The sequence below is a fragment of the Salvelinus namaycush genome, chromosome 26 (assembly GCF_016432855.1).
Source record: "Salvelinus namaycush isolate Seneca chromosome 26, SaNama_1.0, whole genome shotgun sequence".
Classification (NCBI taxonomy): Eukaryota; Metazoa; Chordata; class Actinopteri; order Salmoniformes; family Salmonidae; genus Salvelinus; species Salvelinus namaycush.
The window spans coordinates 5582409-5598902 of record NC_052332.1 but is presented as its reverse complement, the minus strand read 5'-3'; the positions used below and the strand labels follow the sequence as shown (position 1 = coordinate 5598902).

The window sequence follows — 16494 nt, the reverse complement described above, 5'->3', positions numbered from 1 at the left end:
TGAAAAACATCAAAAGCAAGATGCCCAGGGTCCCTGCTCATCTGCGTGAACGTTCCTTAGGCATGCTACAAGGAGGCATGAGGACTGCAGATGTGGCCAGGGCAATAAATTGCAATATCCGTACTGTGAGACGCCTAAGACAGCGCTACAGGGAGACAGGGCGGACAGCTGATCGTCCTCGCAGTGGAAGACCACGTGTAACAACACCTGCACAGGATCGGTACATCCGAACATCACACCTGCGGGACAGGTACAAGATGGCAACAACAACTGCCCGAGTTACACCAGGAACGCACAATCCCTCCATCAGTGCTCAGACTGTCCGCAATAGGCTGAGAGAGGCTGGACTGAGGTCTTGTTGGCCTGTTGTAAGGCAGGTCCTCACCAGACATCACCGGCAACAACGTTGCCTATGGGCACAAATCCACCATCGCTGGACCAGACAGGACTGGCAAAAAGTGCTCTTCACTGACGAGTCGCGGTTTTGTCTCACCAGGGGAGATGGTCAGATTTGCATTCATCGTCAAAGGAATGAGCATTACACCGAGGCCTGTACTCCGGAGAGGGATTGATTTGGAGGTGGAGGGTCCGTCATGGTCTGGGGCGGTGTGTCACAGCATCGTCGGACTGAGCTTTTTGTCATTGCAGGCAATCTCAATGCTGTGCATTACATGGAAGACATTCTCCTCCCTCATGTGGTAACCTTCCTGCAGGCTCATCCTGACATGACCCTCCAGCATGACAATGCCACCTGCCATACTGCTCGTTCTGTGCGTGAATTCCTGCAAGACAGGAATGTCAGTGTTCTGCCATGGCCAGCGAAGAGCCCGGATTTCAATCCCATTGAGCACGTCTGGGACCTGTTGGATCGGAGGGTGAGGGCTAGGGCCATTCCCCCCCAAAACGTCCGGGAACTTGCAGGTGCCTTGGTGGAAGAATGGGGTAACATCTCACAGCAAGAACTGCCAAATCTGGTGCAGTCCATGAGGAGGAGATGCACTGCAGTACTTAAAGCAGCTGGTGGCCACACCAGATACTGACTGTTACTTTGACCCCCCCTTTGTTCAGGGACACATGTCTGTTAGTCACATGTCTGTGGAACTTGTTCAGTTTATGTCTTAGTTGTTGAATCTTGTTATGTTCATACAAATATTTACACGTTAAGTTTGCTGAAAATAAACGCAGTTGACAGTGAGAGGACGTTTCTTTTTTTGCTGAGTTTATAAATAGTTTATGGTTAGTGAATGCCATTTTGTGAGATACTCTCCTTATTAGCTGAAATCGTATTTTTTCAAGGCCATTTTAGCTGTCAACCTAGCTGTTCGGTTCGAACAGATTCACAAATCATGGGAATTTGTTGCCCTATGCAGAACGTTTTCTCCCTCCAAGGCACGTGTTGCTCGGCAACCCCCCTGAACAGGCCTGCTCCCTCTGGATAAAGCCAGTGTAAGAATGCTAACAAACGTTTGTGCCATGAAACTAAATAAATGCTGCATTGACCCACAAAACTTAAGTGTTAGATTCATCATAGTGTTGTTAGACAAAGTAAGGAAAGTGAACTTCAAAAATGTTGTTTTATTGGAATTTGCAGCTGTTATTGGTAAGTAATGAATCTGCTAGCTTCTGATAAGACTCACGGAATCTTTATCTTGGATTTTGCACTTTTGGGACTATTTCATTGGTTCCATTGTACAGGGCAAACTAAATCAAGCTCAGCTCAAGTATTTTCACATGTATTTGACCCCGGTATGGCATCAATACAGTTAGCATTACATGAATAAACTAAAAAAATCACTTGAAGAACTTAAGGCAGAGAGGCAGACACTTGGAATATGACACATATGAATGGGTGTTGATTGAGTCCATTGAGGGCTCACTCTGTGGTAGTAGTAACACTGGGAGGTGCTGGTGCAATAAGAAAATGGGGCAGTGGGTGTGTGACAGAGAGTGGGTGTGCCTGTATCTGTGTGTGTGTGTGTGTGTGTGTGTGTGTGTGTGTGTGTGTGTGTGTGTGTGTGTGTGTGTGTGTGTGTGTGTGTGTGTGTGTGTGTGTGAGATAGTCATGTGTGAGACGGAGAGAAAGGAGGGAGAATGTGTGTGTATTTGCTGTGTGATGGTTTGTGTTGTGAGTGACAGGTCGTATCCCTGGGGACTTCTCTCTGGGTGTCTCTGGTTTTAGAATGCTCAGAAGGAGTGACACATACAATATGGCTCTGTGCTTTTCACTGTATACTCCCTCTAAAAGACTGTACTGCCCAGCGTTTGCTTCGCTCTCTGTTATTAAAAAATATATATAAAAATCTCTGTACAATGTGTCTCAATGGCCTGTGGAGACTGGCTTACATAATACATTTTGGTATGGTTTTGTGTCGGTAGGTTTGTTGTTGACAGAGCGGTTCCCTGATGCCCTCTGGGTGCTATCACAGAAAGGATGATGTTTGTTTATTTGTTTAGGATGTCAGTGGCGTGTGTGTCAGTGTGTGTGTGCGCCGTTTGTGTGTGGATGTCAGTGGTTTGTGTGTGTGCGTGTGCGTGTGTGAGACTGTATCGGGGGAAGGGTAAAAGGACCAGACAGATGACGAACATCTGACTGACTGACTGTGCCATCTCGCCAAACGATTCAGATGTGCGTGATACTGTAAGCACAACAGAGTACCTCCATCCACTATCATGACCATACATACACGTCTCCCCCTCCCCCCTCCTGAGCCCCTCCGGCAAGGCGGAGTGCATTAGCCCCCTGCACCCTCACGGGGGGTGGGGGGGGGGGGGGGCCTTGGCGAGGTCGAATGCTCACTCCAGCACACGCGATATGTCAGGTGCTCTAGCCCAGCTGCTCACTGCTGCCGTGAGGAAATGCACTGTAATGTCATCACCTGCGTCTCACACACAACCCCCCCCCCCTCAAACCCCTCTCTACCGGTAGTGATTTTTCACACATGCACAAAAAAAAAAACACACATTCGCACTCAAGGGCACTTCCCTCACACACAAATGCTCGCTTACAAATACAAACATTGCACGCACAACAAACACACAGACTACACACACACACACACTTGCCCTCCTGTGACTCTGCACAGCACGGAGGCATATCGTTGTAAAAATATCAACCAGAATAAACACGCAGTAGGAATGAAGTAGTACCATATATGACTTTTAGTTCAATTGTCCACATTCTAATAGATATATATACATAAATAATAGTATATGCCAAAAAACGACATATGGGCGTTCCCGGGAATCGAACCCAATATCTTGGCATCGCAAGCTCCATGCTCTACCAACTGAGCTACAGAGGACCTCATTCTCCTCTTAAACTGCATTGTACCGTGTGGCCTCACATCCCCTCTTTACTTCCATGCAGTCTCTTTACATTCTCCCCTCTTCCCTCCTCTTTTCCTATGCCGTGGTCTTTGGTGGTTTCTGTTCATGTCCAGAGAGTAGAGGGGTAGTATAACTAGAAAATGGCTGAGACATGCAGACAGCCACGCCACTGTTTAGACCCCAGCCCCAGGTTAACATGAAACTACACTTAACGCCAGGCTAGCCAGTGTGCCAAACAGCCAAACTGGGGCTGTGTGCATGTCGGTACACATTCTGGTCACCTGGCCAGTGAATGTGTGTGTGTGTGTTTGAGTCACTAGACCGTATGAATTATTTAAGTGTGTTGATGTGTTTGGAAAATATGGATTGCTTAAGAGTATGTGTTTACTTGACCATGTGTGTGTACAGTGTAATGTCCATTTGCGTGTGCAGAAGCGTCATGCCCATATGGGGCACAGGGACACATCCGATTGTCCCTGTTTTACAACGTTGCAGATGTTAAAGAAATGACTAAACTTCCTTTTTAAGACCATGTTTTATCATCATTATTTAGTTGTATTTTTGAGGGGGCACACTGGACCAGGCAAAAAGTCCCCCCCCCCCCCCATCATTCTCCCTAGTACATGGTTCCTTCCATAGTGCACAATGGTGCATTTGATTTGATTTTAGCTGCCGGTGATGGGCAGGACTTTTGTTTGTAAATTAATATGATCAAGCTATGCAGCCTATTGATTCCTTCTTGATGAATAAATAAAACAAAACATGTTTGGTTGTTTCTCTGTAATAATAGCCACCTAGCAATCGTATGAAGTTGGCTTTAGCTAGCCAGCTAGAATGGGAATCTCCCAACCTCGTAACTGCCTACCAAGCCATTTCTGGCTATCAATCAAGTTGTTGTTAGACAAGCTGCTCTCTTAGCTGGCATGCCTGCTGGAAATGTGGCTACACTTTAGAAAAGCAAGCTATTATAAACGTAATAAGACTCACATTCCTTTCAATATTTTACCCAGATTTTAGCAGAGAAGCAAATCAGGAGGATACAACAGCTCAAGATGTATGCTTCGATATGGGGGGAAAAATACTTGGTTTACAAGTAAAACGGGCCCCTTATGATAATGAATCTACAAATATCATGATATTATGATGCCATGATATGTGCCTGTATTGATGATGTATGTTATGATCCCTTGTACTATGTTGTCATTTGGATGTAATATCATAGGCGTGTTAATGCAGTATATTGAGACGTGTGATTTACAACAGTCAGAATGACACCCTCATTGAAATGACAATTTAACAGGTAAAGATAATTTATGCAAAAAAAAATTTTTTATTTGTTTTACATGGCATAAAATATTATGGTTCTAGATTGCAGGAAAAAAACAGTTTCCATCCTCACACACTTTGTGCCCCCTCTAAAATAATGGGAGCAAGACACCCCTGTGAGTGTGCATAGTATATTGACAGTGTGTGTATTTGTTGGTCTATAGTGCTGGTCAAGTAAGTGTACCCGTGTGCGTGCGTGTTTGCATGTCTGGGCCGAGTTTGAGTGCCTGTGGTCTAACTGATGAAGCAGTATCTTGCACGATTAGAGTGGCCACATTCTCCCTCCCTCGCTCCGATCCCACCTCTCCCTCTCCCCTCCAACCTGGTTTAAAGGGTATTCATCACGGAATCACAATTACTTGGTCTGCCTGCGCATCATTTCCCAGCTGTTTGGGACAGCACTCATCCACCTTTAGGCTCTATTTTAATTAAGCCCAGCCCAGCCTAGCCAAGCTAACACAGACAGGCAACGTTGTCCTTCTCCTGTTCAAATGCACGGTAAGACTGGAGGGCAGAGAATGGGGCTGTGGCTCCCCCTGTGGACACTACTGGGACTGCAGCAGCAACAGCCATTGCACAGTACACACACACAGTGGAGCAGAGTTTCTTTTGAGTTGTCTATTCTGTCAAGTAGTAAAACCTCTAGAATTTCTTTAAGAATATCTATCATATAAGATAAACATTTGAGGTAAAAAAAAAGAAGATATTATGTTGTAATTGGAACGATCAACATTGTAATTATCACTGATTCAGTACTATATGTACAGCAAAACACAGTAAAAGTTCAGTAAAATATTCACACTTCTTAAGATCAGAGTGCGATGCCTAGTACAGTTGGCATGCCGTGCCTCTGGTTGCATGTTGAAGGTGTTTTAGATTGGTCGAGAGGGAGTTTTGATCAGTTTTTAATTGGTTGGTATAAACCACTGAATGGAAGGCTTCCTGGTTCTCAGTTAAACGATTAGAGTGATCAAAGACTACACTAATTCATCTGACGCACAGTGAACCCACTGAGCAAGGGGACAGGACACAAACCCCACCCCGCCCACAGGAATGTGTGTGTGTGTGTGTGTGTGTGTGTGTGTGTGTGTGTGTGTGTGTGTGTGTGTGTGTGTGTGTGTGTGTTGACTCACTTCTCCGATCTGAACGTGTGTTTCGTCAACAGACTGTGCGTACGACTGAATGATATCCTTCATGTGAACGATGTGGCTCTCCTCGATGTTCTGAAATTTCTGGAACACAGAAAGAAAACGCAAAGGAGTAAATATGCAGAAATTCATCCACTTACACGTAGGAGTCACTAAACTAGAGGAAAACAAATATGCCAGTAGAAGAGTTAGGACCCCGAGTTTTCCATGACGTTTGACCTGACCAGGAAAGCCCCGGCTGATTTATGTTTGCATTTTGCACCCTACCTTCTGTAATTTTTGTATTCTGAAAGTTACATAAAGTATCTAGAAAACCTGATTGCTGACGTGAAAAATATGTTGGGACTATATCAACAATGGGACTAATGAAACAAACACCAAAATACTTTCCTCTAAGCTACAGGTCCAGTTGACTGCCTGCCCCTCTCCCAGCCTCTAGAGAATCTTTGTTTTCATTTCAACAACTTTCGACGTGCTAGACGCCTCAGCTTTCTGCTCCTCTGATCGCAGAATCTTTAACCTTACATTTATTTCTGGTACCATCCCTTGGGTCTGCAAATATATATACTCCCCCCCTTCAGAAAGGTGGTGACACATGTGACCTAAATAATTTTCGCCCCATTTCCAAACTGTCTTGCCTAGCAAAAATTATAGAATCCTTGGTAAATACTCAACATTAGATTGTTTTTAACTACAAAATATATACTAAATGTACAGTCCTGGCCAAAATGTCACGCCCTGACCTTAGATATCTCTGTTTTTCTATATATTTTGGTTAGGTCAGGGTGTGACTAGGGTGGGTACGCTAGTTTTGTATGTCTAGGGTATTTGTATGTCTAGGGGTGTTGTATGTCTATATTGGCCTGATATGGTTCCCAATCAGAGACAGCTGTTTATCGTTGTCTCTGATTGGGGATCATATTTAGGTAGCCATTTTCCTCGTTTGTGTTGTGGGATCTTGTCTACATTGAGTTGCCTGAGTGCACACCTGTAGCTTCACGTTTCGTTTGGTTGTTTGTTGTTTTGTTAGGTGAGTTTCAGTTGATTCAAATTATGTGGAACTCTACTCACGCTGCGCCTTGGTCTCATCTTTACGACGAGCGTGACACAAAAGTTTTGAGAATCACACAAATATTAATTTCCACAGTTTGCTGCTTCAGTGTCTTTAGATATTTTTGTCAGATGTTACTATGGAATACTGAAGTATAATTACAAGCATTTCATAAGTGTCAAAGGCTTTTATTGACAATTTTATTTATTTCACCTTTATTTAACCAGGTAGGCTAGTTGAGAACAAGTTCTCATTTACAACTGCGACCTGGCCAAGATAAACCACAGCAGTTCGACACATACAACAACACAGAGTTACACATGGAATAAACAAATATACAGTCAATAATAAAGTTTTAAAAAAGTTAAGTCTATATACAGTGAGTGCAAATTAGGTAAGATAAGGGAGGTAAGGCAATAAATAGGCCATGGTGGCGAAGTAATTACAATATAGCAATTAAAACACTGGAATGGTAGATGTGCAGAAGATGAATGTGCAAGTAGAGATACTGGGGTGCAAAGGAAAAAGATAAATAAATAAATACAGTATGGGGATGAGGTAGTTGGATGGGCTGTTTACAGATGGGCTATATACAGGTGCAGTGATCTGTGAGCTGCTCTGACTGCTGGTGCTTAAAGCTAGTGAGGGAGATATGAGTCTCCAGCCTCAGTGATTTTTGCAGTTCGTTCCAGTCATTGGCAGCAGAGAACTGGAAGGAAAGGCGGCCAAAGGAGGAATTGGCTTTGGGGGTGACCAGTGAGATATACCTGCTGGAGCGCGTGCTACGGGTGGGTGCTGCTATGGTGACCAGTGAGCTGAGATAAGGCGGGGCTTTACCTAGCAGAGACTTGTAGATGACCTGGAGCCAGTGGGTATGAAGTATGGGTACGAGTATGAAGCGAGGGCCAGCCAACGAGAGCGTACAGGTCGCAGTGGTGGGTAATATATGGGGCTTTGGTGACAAAACAGATGGCACTGTGATAGACTGCATCCAATTTGTTGAGTAGAGTGTCGGAGGGTATTTTATAAATGACATAGCCAAAGTCGAGGATCGGTAAGATGGTCAGTTTTACGAGGGTATGTTTGGCAGCATGAGTGAAGGATGCTTTGTTTCAAAATAGGAAGCCGAGTCTAGATTTCATTTTGGATTGGAGATGCTTAATGTGAGTCTGGAAGGAGAGTTTACAGTCTAGCCAGACACCTAGGTATTTGTAGTTGCCCACATATTCTAAGTCAGAACCGTCCATAGTGATGCTGGACGGGCGGGCAGGTGCGGGCAGTGATCGGTTGAAGAGCATGCATTTAGTTTTACTTGCATTTAAGAGCAGTTGGAGGCCACGGAAGGAGAGTTGTATGGCAGTGAAGCTCGTCTGGAGGTTAGTTAATACAGTGTCCAAAGAAGGGCCAGAAGTATACAGAATGTTGTCGTCTGCGTAGAGGTGGATCAGAGAATCACCAGCAGCAAGAGCGACATCATTGATGTATACAGAGAAGAGAGTCGGCCCGAGAATTGAACCCTGTGGCACCCCCATAGAGACTGCCAGAGGTCCGGACAACAGTCCCTCCAATTTGACACACTGAACTCTGAGAAGTAGTTGGTGAACCAGGCGAGGCAATCATTTGAGAAACCAAGGCTATTGAGTCTGCCGATAAGAATGTGGTGATTTACATGAAGTTGATGCAAAGAGTCAATATTTGCAGTGTTGACCCTTCTTTTTCAAGACCTGTGCAAACTGCCCTGGGATGCTGTCAATTAACTTCTGGGCCACATCCTGACTGATGGCAGCCCATTCTTTCATAATCAATGCTTGGAGTTTGTCAGAATTTGTGGGTTTTTGTTTGGCCACCCGCCTCTTGAGGATTGACCACAAGTTGTCAATGGGATTAAGGTCTGGGGAGGTTCCTGGCCATGGACCCAAATTATCAATGTTTTGTTCCCCGAGCCACTTAGTTATCACTTTTGCCTTATGGCAAGGTGCTCCATCATGCTGGAAAAGGCATTGTTCATCACCAAACTGTTCCTGGATGGTTGGGAGAAGTTGCTCTCGGGGGATGTGTTGGTATCATTCTTTATTCATGGCTGTGTTCTTAGGAAAAATTGTGAGTGAGCCCACTCCCTTGGCTGAGAAGCAACCCCAAACATGAATGGTCTCAGGATGCTTTACTGTTGGCATGACACAGGACTGATGGTAGCGCTCACCTTGTCTTCTCCGGACAAGCTTTTTTCCAGATGCCCTAAACAATCGGAAAGGGGATTCATCAGAGAAAATGACTTTACCCCAGTCCTCAGCAGTCCAATCCCTGTACCTTTTGCAGAATATCAGTCTGTCCCTGATGTTTTTCCTGGAGAGAAGTGGCTTCTTTGCTGCCCTTCTTGACACCAGGCCATCCTCCAAAAGTCTTCGCCTCACTGTGCGTGCAGATGCACTCACACCTGCCTGCTGCCATTCCTGAGCAAGCTCTGTACTGGTGGTGCACCGATCCCGCTGCTGAATCAACTTTAGGGGACGGTCCTGGTGCTTGCTGGACTTTCTTGGCCGCCCTGAAGCCTTCTTCACAACAATTGAACCGCTCTCCTTGAAGTTCTTGATGATCCGATAAATGGTTGATTTAGGTGCAATCTTACTGGCAGCAATATCCTTGCCTGTGAAGCCCTTTTTATGCAAAGCAATGATGACGGCACGTGTTTCCTTGCAGGTAACCATGTTTGACAGAGGAAAAACAATGATTCCAAGCACCACCCTCCTTTTGAAGCTTCCAGTCTGTTATTCGAACTCAATCAGCATGACAGAGTGATCTCCAGCCTTGTCCTCGTCAACACTCACACCTGTGTTAACGAGAGAATCACTGACATGATGTCAGCTGGTCCTTTTGTGGCAGGGCTGAAATGCAGTGGAAATGTCTTTTGGGGATTCAGTTCATTTGCATGGCAAAGAGGGACTTTGCAATTCATCTGATCACTCTTCATAACATTCTGGAGTATATGCAAATTGCCATCATACAAACCGAGGCAGCTGACTGTGAAAATTTATATCATTCTCTAAACTTTTGGCCACAACTGTACACCAGTCAGGTTTCAGACCGGGTCATATAACAATTTCTGATACTTCTTTGGTTTTAAATTATGTTCTTAATTGTTTGCATAAGAAGAAACACTGCGTGGCCTGTTTTATTGACCTGTCTAAAGCCTTCGACACTGTGGACCAATCATTACTTATTCAGAGTCTTTCATCAATTGGCCTGGACCTGGCTGTGTGTAGCTGGAATGAATTTACTGGTGGTGTTAAATCAGGGTGTCCCACAGGGATCGATTCTTGGTCCGGTTCATTTCACTATTTACATAAAAAATATATTTTTTTACAGAAATAACTGACTTTCACCTGTATGCAAATGACAATGTAGTGCATGATATTGCCCCCACAGCTGACCAGGCTCTGTCAGAGCTTCAATCTGCATTTATTGCCCTGCTGAAAGCCTTTAACTACCAATTTCAGATCAATGTAGGTAAAACCAAGTATGTTATTTTCCAAATCAATTAAAAATGTTTGATTTGTGCATACGTACTTTGGACGGTGCCCTCATTAATCGTGCCCCACTTCTAAATATTCTATTAGGACACGGTCCTGTCTTACTTTAAATAGCAGAAAACAGATAATTCACTTCACATTCATTCTGGTTATTGACTATGGCGATATCGTCTATATGAATGCAGCTGCTACTGTATTGAAGCCATTGGACGCAGTTTATCATAGCGCATTGCACTTCATTACGGGTGATAGAAAACGCAATGATGTGTACTGAACCTATCAGAAAGTAGGCCGGCCCTCTTTGAAGGCTAGTATATTGATGCGTTGCACACTCAATGTCTATAAAGTACTCTTGCATAAACTTCTGCCATACCTTACCTCATTGTTAACCTTCAAACGTTTAAGTTACCAGACCCGGACTCAGTGGTGGCTAATCCTGGGGATCCATTCAATCTCCACCGAGTTAGGTAAATCTGCTTTTAGTGGTTTTTGTTGCGCCTCTCATGCGGAATGATTTCCAAATGTTGGTGGAGTTGGTGCCTCTAATTCAGGCGGATGTTAGAGGGCTTTTCACTGAATAATGTGTTTGTTTCATATGATTGTGTTTTGCTTTTCGTGTTTTCCGCGTTTGCTTTTCATGTATTGTGTAATTGATGTGTATATAGATAGGTTACGTAGCCAATAGTGTAATAGTTGTCTATTGATGTGTTGATGCAGGGCTCATCTGCAAAAGACACCGTAACCTCAGCATGACTCCCTGCTTAAATAAAAAGGTAAAAGAATATATAAGGAAACACCAACATCAAAGTGTCTTAATAGGGCGTTAGGTCACCACGAGCCACCAGAACAGCTTCAATGCGCCTTGGTGTGCGTAGCTTATAGATAACCTACATAACTAAGACAAATACTTTCTCCTGGTCAGGCAAGACTTTGGGCTCTGTCACGGTCTACGAAAAGAGGAATTCAAAAGAGCACCAACGTGTGTGTACAACAGAACATGTGCACCGTGTCCAATGCAGGAAAAACACACCGCGGAAGGATTACTCTTGGATTGATGAAAACACATGTATACATTTCCCTAAAGACTTCCTCTTTGTGCCCTGGCCACTTCCTTCTTGTGTGTGTCGTCTCTATTTGGGTGGTCTGGAAACGAAGGGACACCAACACAGATCCCCCTGCAGCACAAGGTGCCAATTATCCAGGGTGGGCCAGCCACAAGGAGCTGGGCTCATCTCTGGTCTCTGGGTTTGGAGCGGTCTGTGTGTGTGTAGGGGGGGGGGGGGGGGGGCGGGGCTCTAAACGCTGGTGTTTACTCCCATCAAGTGCTGGCTGGAGAGAGTTTGGGGTAAACTGAGGAGAATGACTATAAATAATCATAAACTCCTAAATCACATGGTGGATAGAGAGGGGAAGATGAGCGTGCCTGACCACATAAACACATACATCGCAGACACACACACATACACACACAAACTCGTAAAATGTGCACAAGCATGGATATAGGCAATCTCATATTCTTTCACACACAAACATCCATGATTGCTCGAGCAAACACTACCACATTTCGTGTACACACAAAAACGCACGACACACAGAGTACATTCACAGGCGAGCACACATGCATAAACCCCGGTATTCACTTCAGCCTACAGACACACTCAGACAGCGAGTCAGACAGACAGATAAGAGACACAAACTCGAAACACACACGCACGCACGCAAGCGACGTCACGGAACACGTGCGCCCGCGCCGTGTGTTTATAAGTCATGCGCACATGTGTTGAATTTGAGATGAGCTGTCGACTGTGATCTAAGGAAGCAGAGCTGTCCTGCTGTTTTCTCTGGGGGGGGAAACAGAAACGCTCCCCTAACTCAAAGCAGTTTGGCCGTGTGTCTCGCTGCGGTGCAGGAGGATATGGAGGGCCACATTCTGTTGATCTGATTTTAATTTAGAGTTGATCTAATCAGCCGTTCAGATGGTTCCAATCAGAGTTTTCCACAATGATTCCGTTAGGGAGGAAAAAACAGGCTGGAGATGATAAAGGCATGGAACGCAGAACACACACAGCACGGAATACTGAGCGGTGGACACACACACACACACACACACAAAGAGTCCCTTAGAACATGCACGCAAAGCACATAAGAGTACAGTACACCACACACAAAAACAAGAAGCACACAACCACATTCTACTGTGGTACTAGAAAGTGCGCGGATTAACCAAATCACACAAACCCACACCTGCGCAGTTTCAGCCATCTTCTGTTCAAACTCGGACTTGGCTGTGGCGTATTTCTCCACGAGGCCCTTGTAGGCTTCTGTGGCTTTCTTGGCCTTCACTCCCGCCTGCAGAGAACAGAGAGAGACAGACAACAGGAAAATGGCCATCTGTTCTCATGTGTCATCGTCAGCATTAGTCGCACAGTGCTCTATGGGGCAACAGATCTCGCCAGACCCGAGACACCAAACTACTACTCACAACAACCAACCACAGTATGTGATTCAGAAACAGATTGTGGCAGTAAACAGTTCTTCTGGCTTTACTATTACGTATGTACATAATGACAGACTTGGGTATGGAAATGGAGACAGAGAATGGGATAGTGATAGGAGAGATATTGGGAATCTACAGCTGCACACTTATCATCTTCTGTTGTCTACCTGCGATTCCCCACATTCCCACCTTGTCCACATCGCTCCGTGTGGCTCGCTCTTAAGAGTCGTTTGGTCTAGTGTACTTAAGTCTAGTGTAGTGTACCTTGTCCACTTCTCTCTGTGTGGCTCCCTCCTTGCGGAGTCTCTCCTGATCCACAGTTTTGGCGTTGTAGTTCTCCTTGGACTTCTGTAAGGCCACCCCGGTTGTCTGGATGGCCTGTACTGCCCCGTTAGTGGACGCCACCTCTTCCTTCGTCTGAACAAGACAGAGGGAGGGGCAAGACGACAACCATTAAACAATCATGTTGGTATAGTTTGAAAAGCCATTTTTTGAAACCGCCTTAACGGCAACAAAGATAATTAAAACAGAAGAGATTGGTTGAAACCACATCCGCACGAAGCGAGGGAGAGAGACGGGCGCTGTGTGTGTGTGACAACACTTTTTGCTATGCTGAAAGCACAAAACACATCTCCGCTGCTAATTCACAGTCCCTGTTTCGTTAGTCAAGACTGAGACCTCCTGACTCATGCATGAGACGACGCTCCGACAGTGGAGGCTGCCGGGGGAAGGACGGCTCATCATAATGTCTGGAACGGAGCCGAATGGAATGTCATCAAACCACGTGTTTCATTGCATTTGATACCGTTCCACCTAGTCCGCTCCAGCCATTACCACGGGCCCGTCCTCCCCAATTAAGGTGCTACCAACCTCCTGTGCCCTCCGAGTCTAAATCGAGCAGGGGGAGAGAGGTGTCTAAAATGCAGGCTTCAAAGCACAGCCCTGGCACGACAGCAACAACTAGCCTAGCTACTACTGATCAGCAGACTTTGGCAGGCTAAAAGACTGATCAAACACAGCCCCTGCTTTGTTGCTCTCTAGAGAAATGAAATGATTAATCACAAGCAGAACCTCATGGTTACTTTAGGAGGGCTCCTCTAAAGCAGTGACATCATGTCTGCAAGCGGATCAGGGGTGAGCTCATTCAGGATGGGCCATTTTCTATAACAGAATCAATAAAGCCAATAGAACTCAGAGCGGGTAAACACATTACACGTTAACTGGAAGATGGGTCAGATCCACGAGCAGAGGGAGGGAAGAGGGATCAAGCTCAACAGCTACACAGTGTGGCTACTGCAGGCAGGACAGTGAATCCCAGACCCGAACACACACATTCTCTCCAGGATCAGTAGAATCACTCCACTAAAACTCCTCCCCATAGTGGCGATTGAAAGGAATCAACTTTATTGATCTTGACGGTGAACATAGGTTTGTCTACCAGCAGCAGCCTACGTGGACAAACAGTACGAACCCACAGGCACACAAAGGACAGACTAGCTGATGCCTAAAGGAAGAAAGTAGTGGTCCTCTGGGGCTCAGTTGGTAGAGCGTGGCTTAGGCGTTTGCAATGCCAGGATAGTGGGTTCGATTCCCGGAGCCAACCAAACATTCAAAATGTATACATGTATGACTAAGTTGCCTTGGATAAAAGCGTTTGCTAAATGGCATATTACTAGTGTGTTGTTGTGTGCAGTTCTCTATGCCATACCTTCTTGTGGACCTTGGCCTGGTCGTCCACGTACTTCTGCACGTCTTTGATAAGCTCCTGTAGCTTCCTCACTAGCTCCAGGTGGCAGCTGGCCAGCTTCTCTGTGGACGTCTTAAACACATCCCACACCGGGGCAAACGTCCTGCGGGGTCACACACGCGCGCGCAGGCACACACACTTTATTAACCGGAGTGTGTTCAGTGGAGCATTCAGGGAAGACTTGTCTCATCGTTAAATAGGGAGGGTTGATATGGAACACAAACTCATCCCTCTTCCCCAAAGTCCCCACGAGGATAGTAAAACAAGGAAAATTCTTCCTTGCGAGGACATTTCACACGTCCTCATGAGGATAAAGACTATTTCAAGCTTCGGGGTTAGGGTTAGAATTAAGGTAAGGGGTAAGGTTTAGGAGTTAGGTTTAGGGTTACAGGTTAGGGAAAATAGGATTTTGAATGGAAATCTATTTTAGTTCCTCACGAGGATAGAAGAACAAAATGTGTGTGTGTGTGTGTGTGTGTCCTACCCAAGCTGAGAGAAGTTGCCAGCTGACTTGGCAAGTTTGGTCATTGACCTGGCATAGACCTCTTCTATGGTAGCCCTAGAGGGACAAAACACATCACGTCATTACCTTCATCATTTTTACCTACCGAATCAGTAACATCACTCAGTATGCGTTCCAAATGGATTCCCTATATAGTGCACTACTTTTGACCCTATGGGCCCCTAGTCAAAAGCAGTCCACTATATAGGGAACAGGCTGCCATTTGGGATTCATCCTCAGTCTCTTCTGAATAAGTTCAACCAATATAAATCCAACAACACAGTATTAAAAGCCCTCAAAACCTCTACCAGTTGTAATGAGTTTTAATTGAGTGATTACAACAAGTACTGCACATGTAAGTCAAAGCACAAGACAACTCCACTCCCACAAAACACACACAAACATGGGTAACATACATGTTTGACTGCAGGCACAAAGTTGAGTGTTGGTTGGGCTTTGCTTTGACTAAGTGTGGCTCATCTAGTAGCGAGAGCTGCTCGTCACAGTCTCCCATCTAGTGTCATATCGAAGCACAGAAAGGAAAGAATTGCCCATCCCTCCCCTTCATTCCTCCCTCATCATCCCCAATTTCTCCTGCATGGGAGTGACAGAAGTAAAAACTTAAAACGTTGGTTTAGTGGAGGCCTAAATTATGCATGTGTCATTTACTCAGCCTCCCACTGCAGTCACGTCAGCACGGGAGGAGAAGAGGGTCATGGGGAGGGGGAGCAGGAGCAAGCACGCATGCCGGCCCGCACGTACTCAGGCAGGCACAAAGACAGAACCTACCTTCACTAACAGATATTAGTGGAACTTAGCCTAGACGCACGGGAACGCAACCAAACAAAGGTTTATAGAATGTATTCTTGACAGGTTACCATGGTTGGTCACCCTTATCTGTCGTGGCATACTCTCTCTATATCCTCACCCCAGGAATAATAAATAAATAAAAACGCCCAGTTCCCAAATCCATAACTCAAGGCTCTCACGAAGACACACACACACACACACACACAGAGAGTAAACACACTCCAGGTGTGTAAATACACTCTGGTCCAAGACAATTCTCCCCTCCTAAAAGCTCATTTATGCTTGATCCCAAAATGTGGTCGGAGGCTCCGTATGGACGGTGTGACGGAGCCGCCGGAGGCACGTAGAGGCCAAATTGAGCTCTGTACCACATCGCCACACGCCTCTATTTATCTTTCACTTAAACATTGATTGTACAAAACATTAAAGACACCTGCTCTTTCATTGACATAGACTGACCAGATGAATCCAGGTGAAAGCTATGATCCCTTATTGATGTCCCTTGTTAAATCCACTTCAAACCAGTGTAGATGAAGGGGAGGAGACAGGTTAAAGAAGG

The 16494-nt window shown here is 45.3% G+C and overlaps 1 protein-coding gene across 5 annotated transcripts in view; it reads right to left on the bottom strand.

Annotated features, from left to right (window-relative positions):
* The window catches only part of fcho2 (FCH and mu domain containing endocytic adaptor 2), a 95481-nt gene that overhangs the window by 52277 nt on the left and 26710 nt on the right, over window positions 1-16494 (bottom strand). For all 5 annotated transcript variants that reach the window (XM_038964555.1, XM_038964556.1, XM_038964559.1 and 2 more), the window contains exons 3-7: window positions 15108-15182; window positions 14585-14726; window positions 13141-13293; window positions 12624-12728; window positions 5787-5885 (exon numbers count right to left, since the gene is read on the bottom strand). In XM_038964555.1, the coding sequence (XP_038820483.1) occupies window positions 5787-5885; window positions 12624-12728; window positions 13141-13293; window positions 14585-14726; window positions 15108-15182 (574 nt within the window). The remainder of the gene's footprint in view (window positions 1-5786; window positions 5886-12623; window positions 12729-13140; window positions 13294-14584; window positions 14727-15107; window positions 15183-16494) is intronic.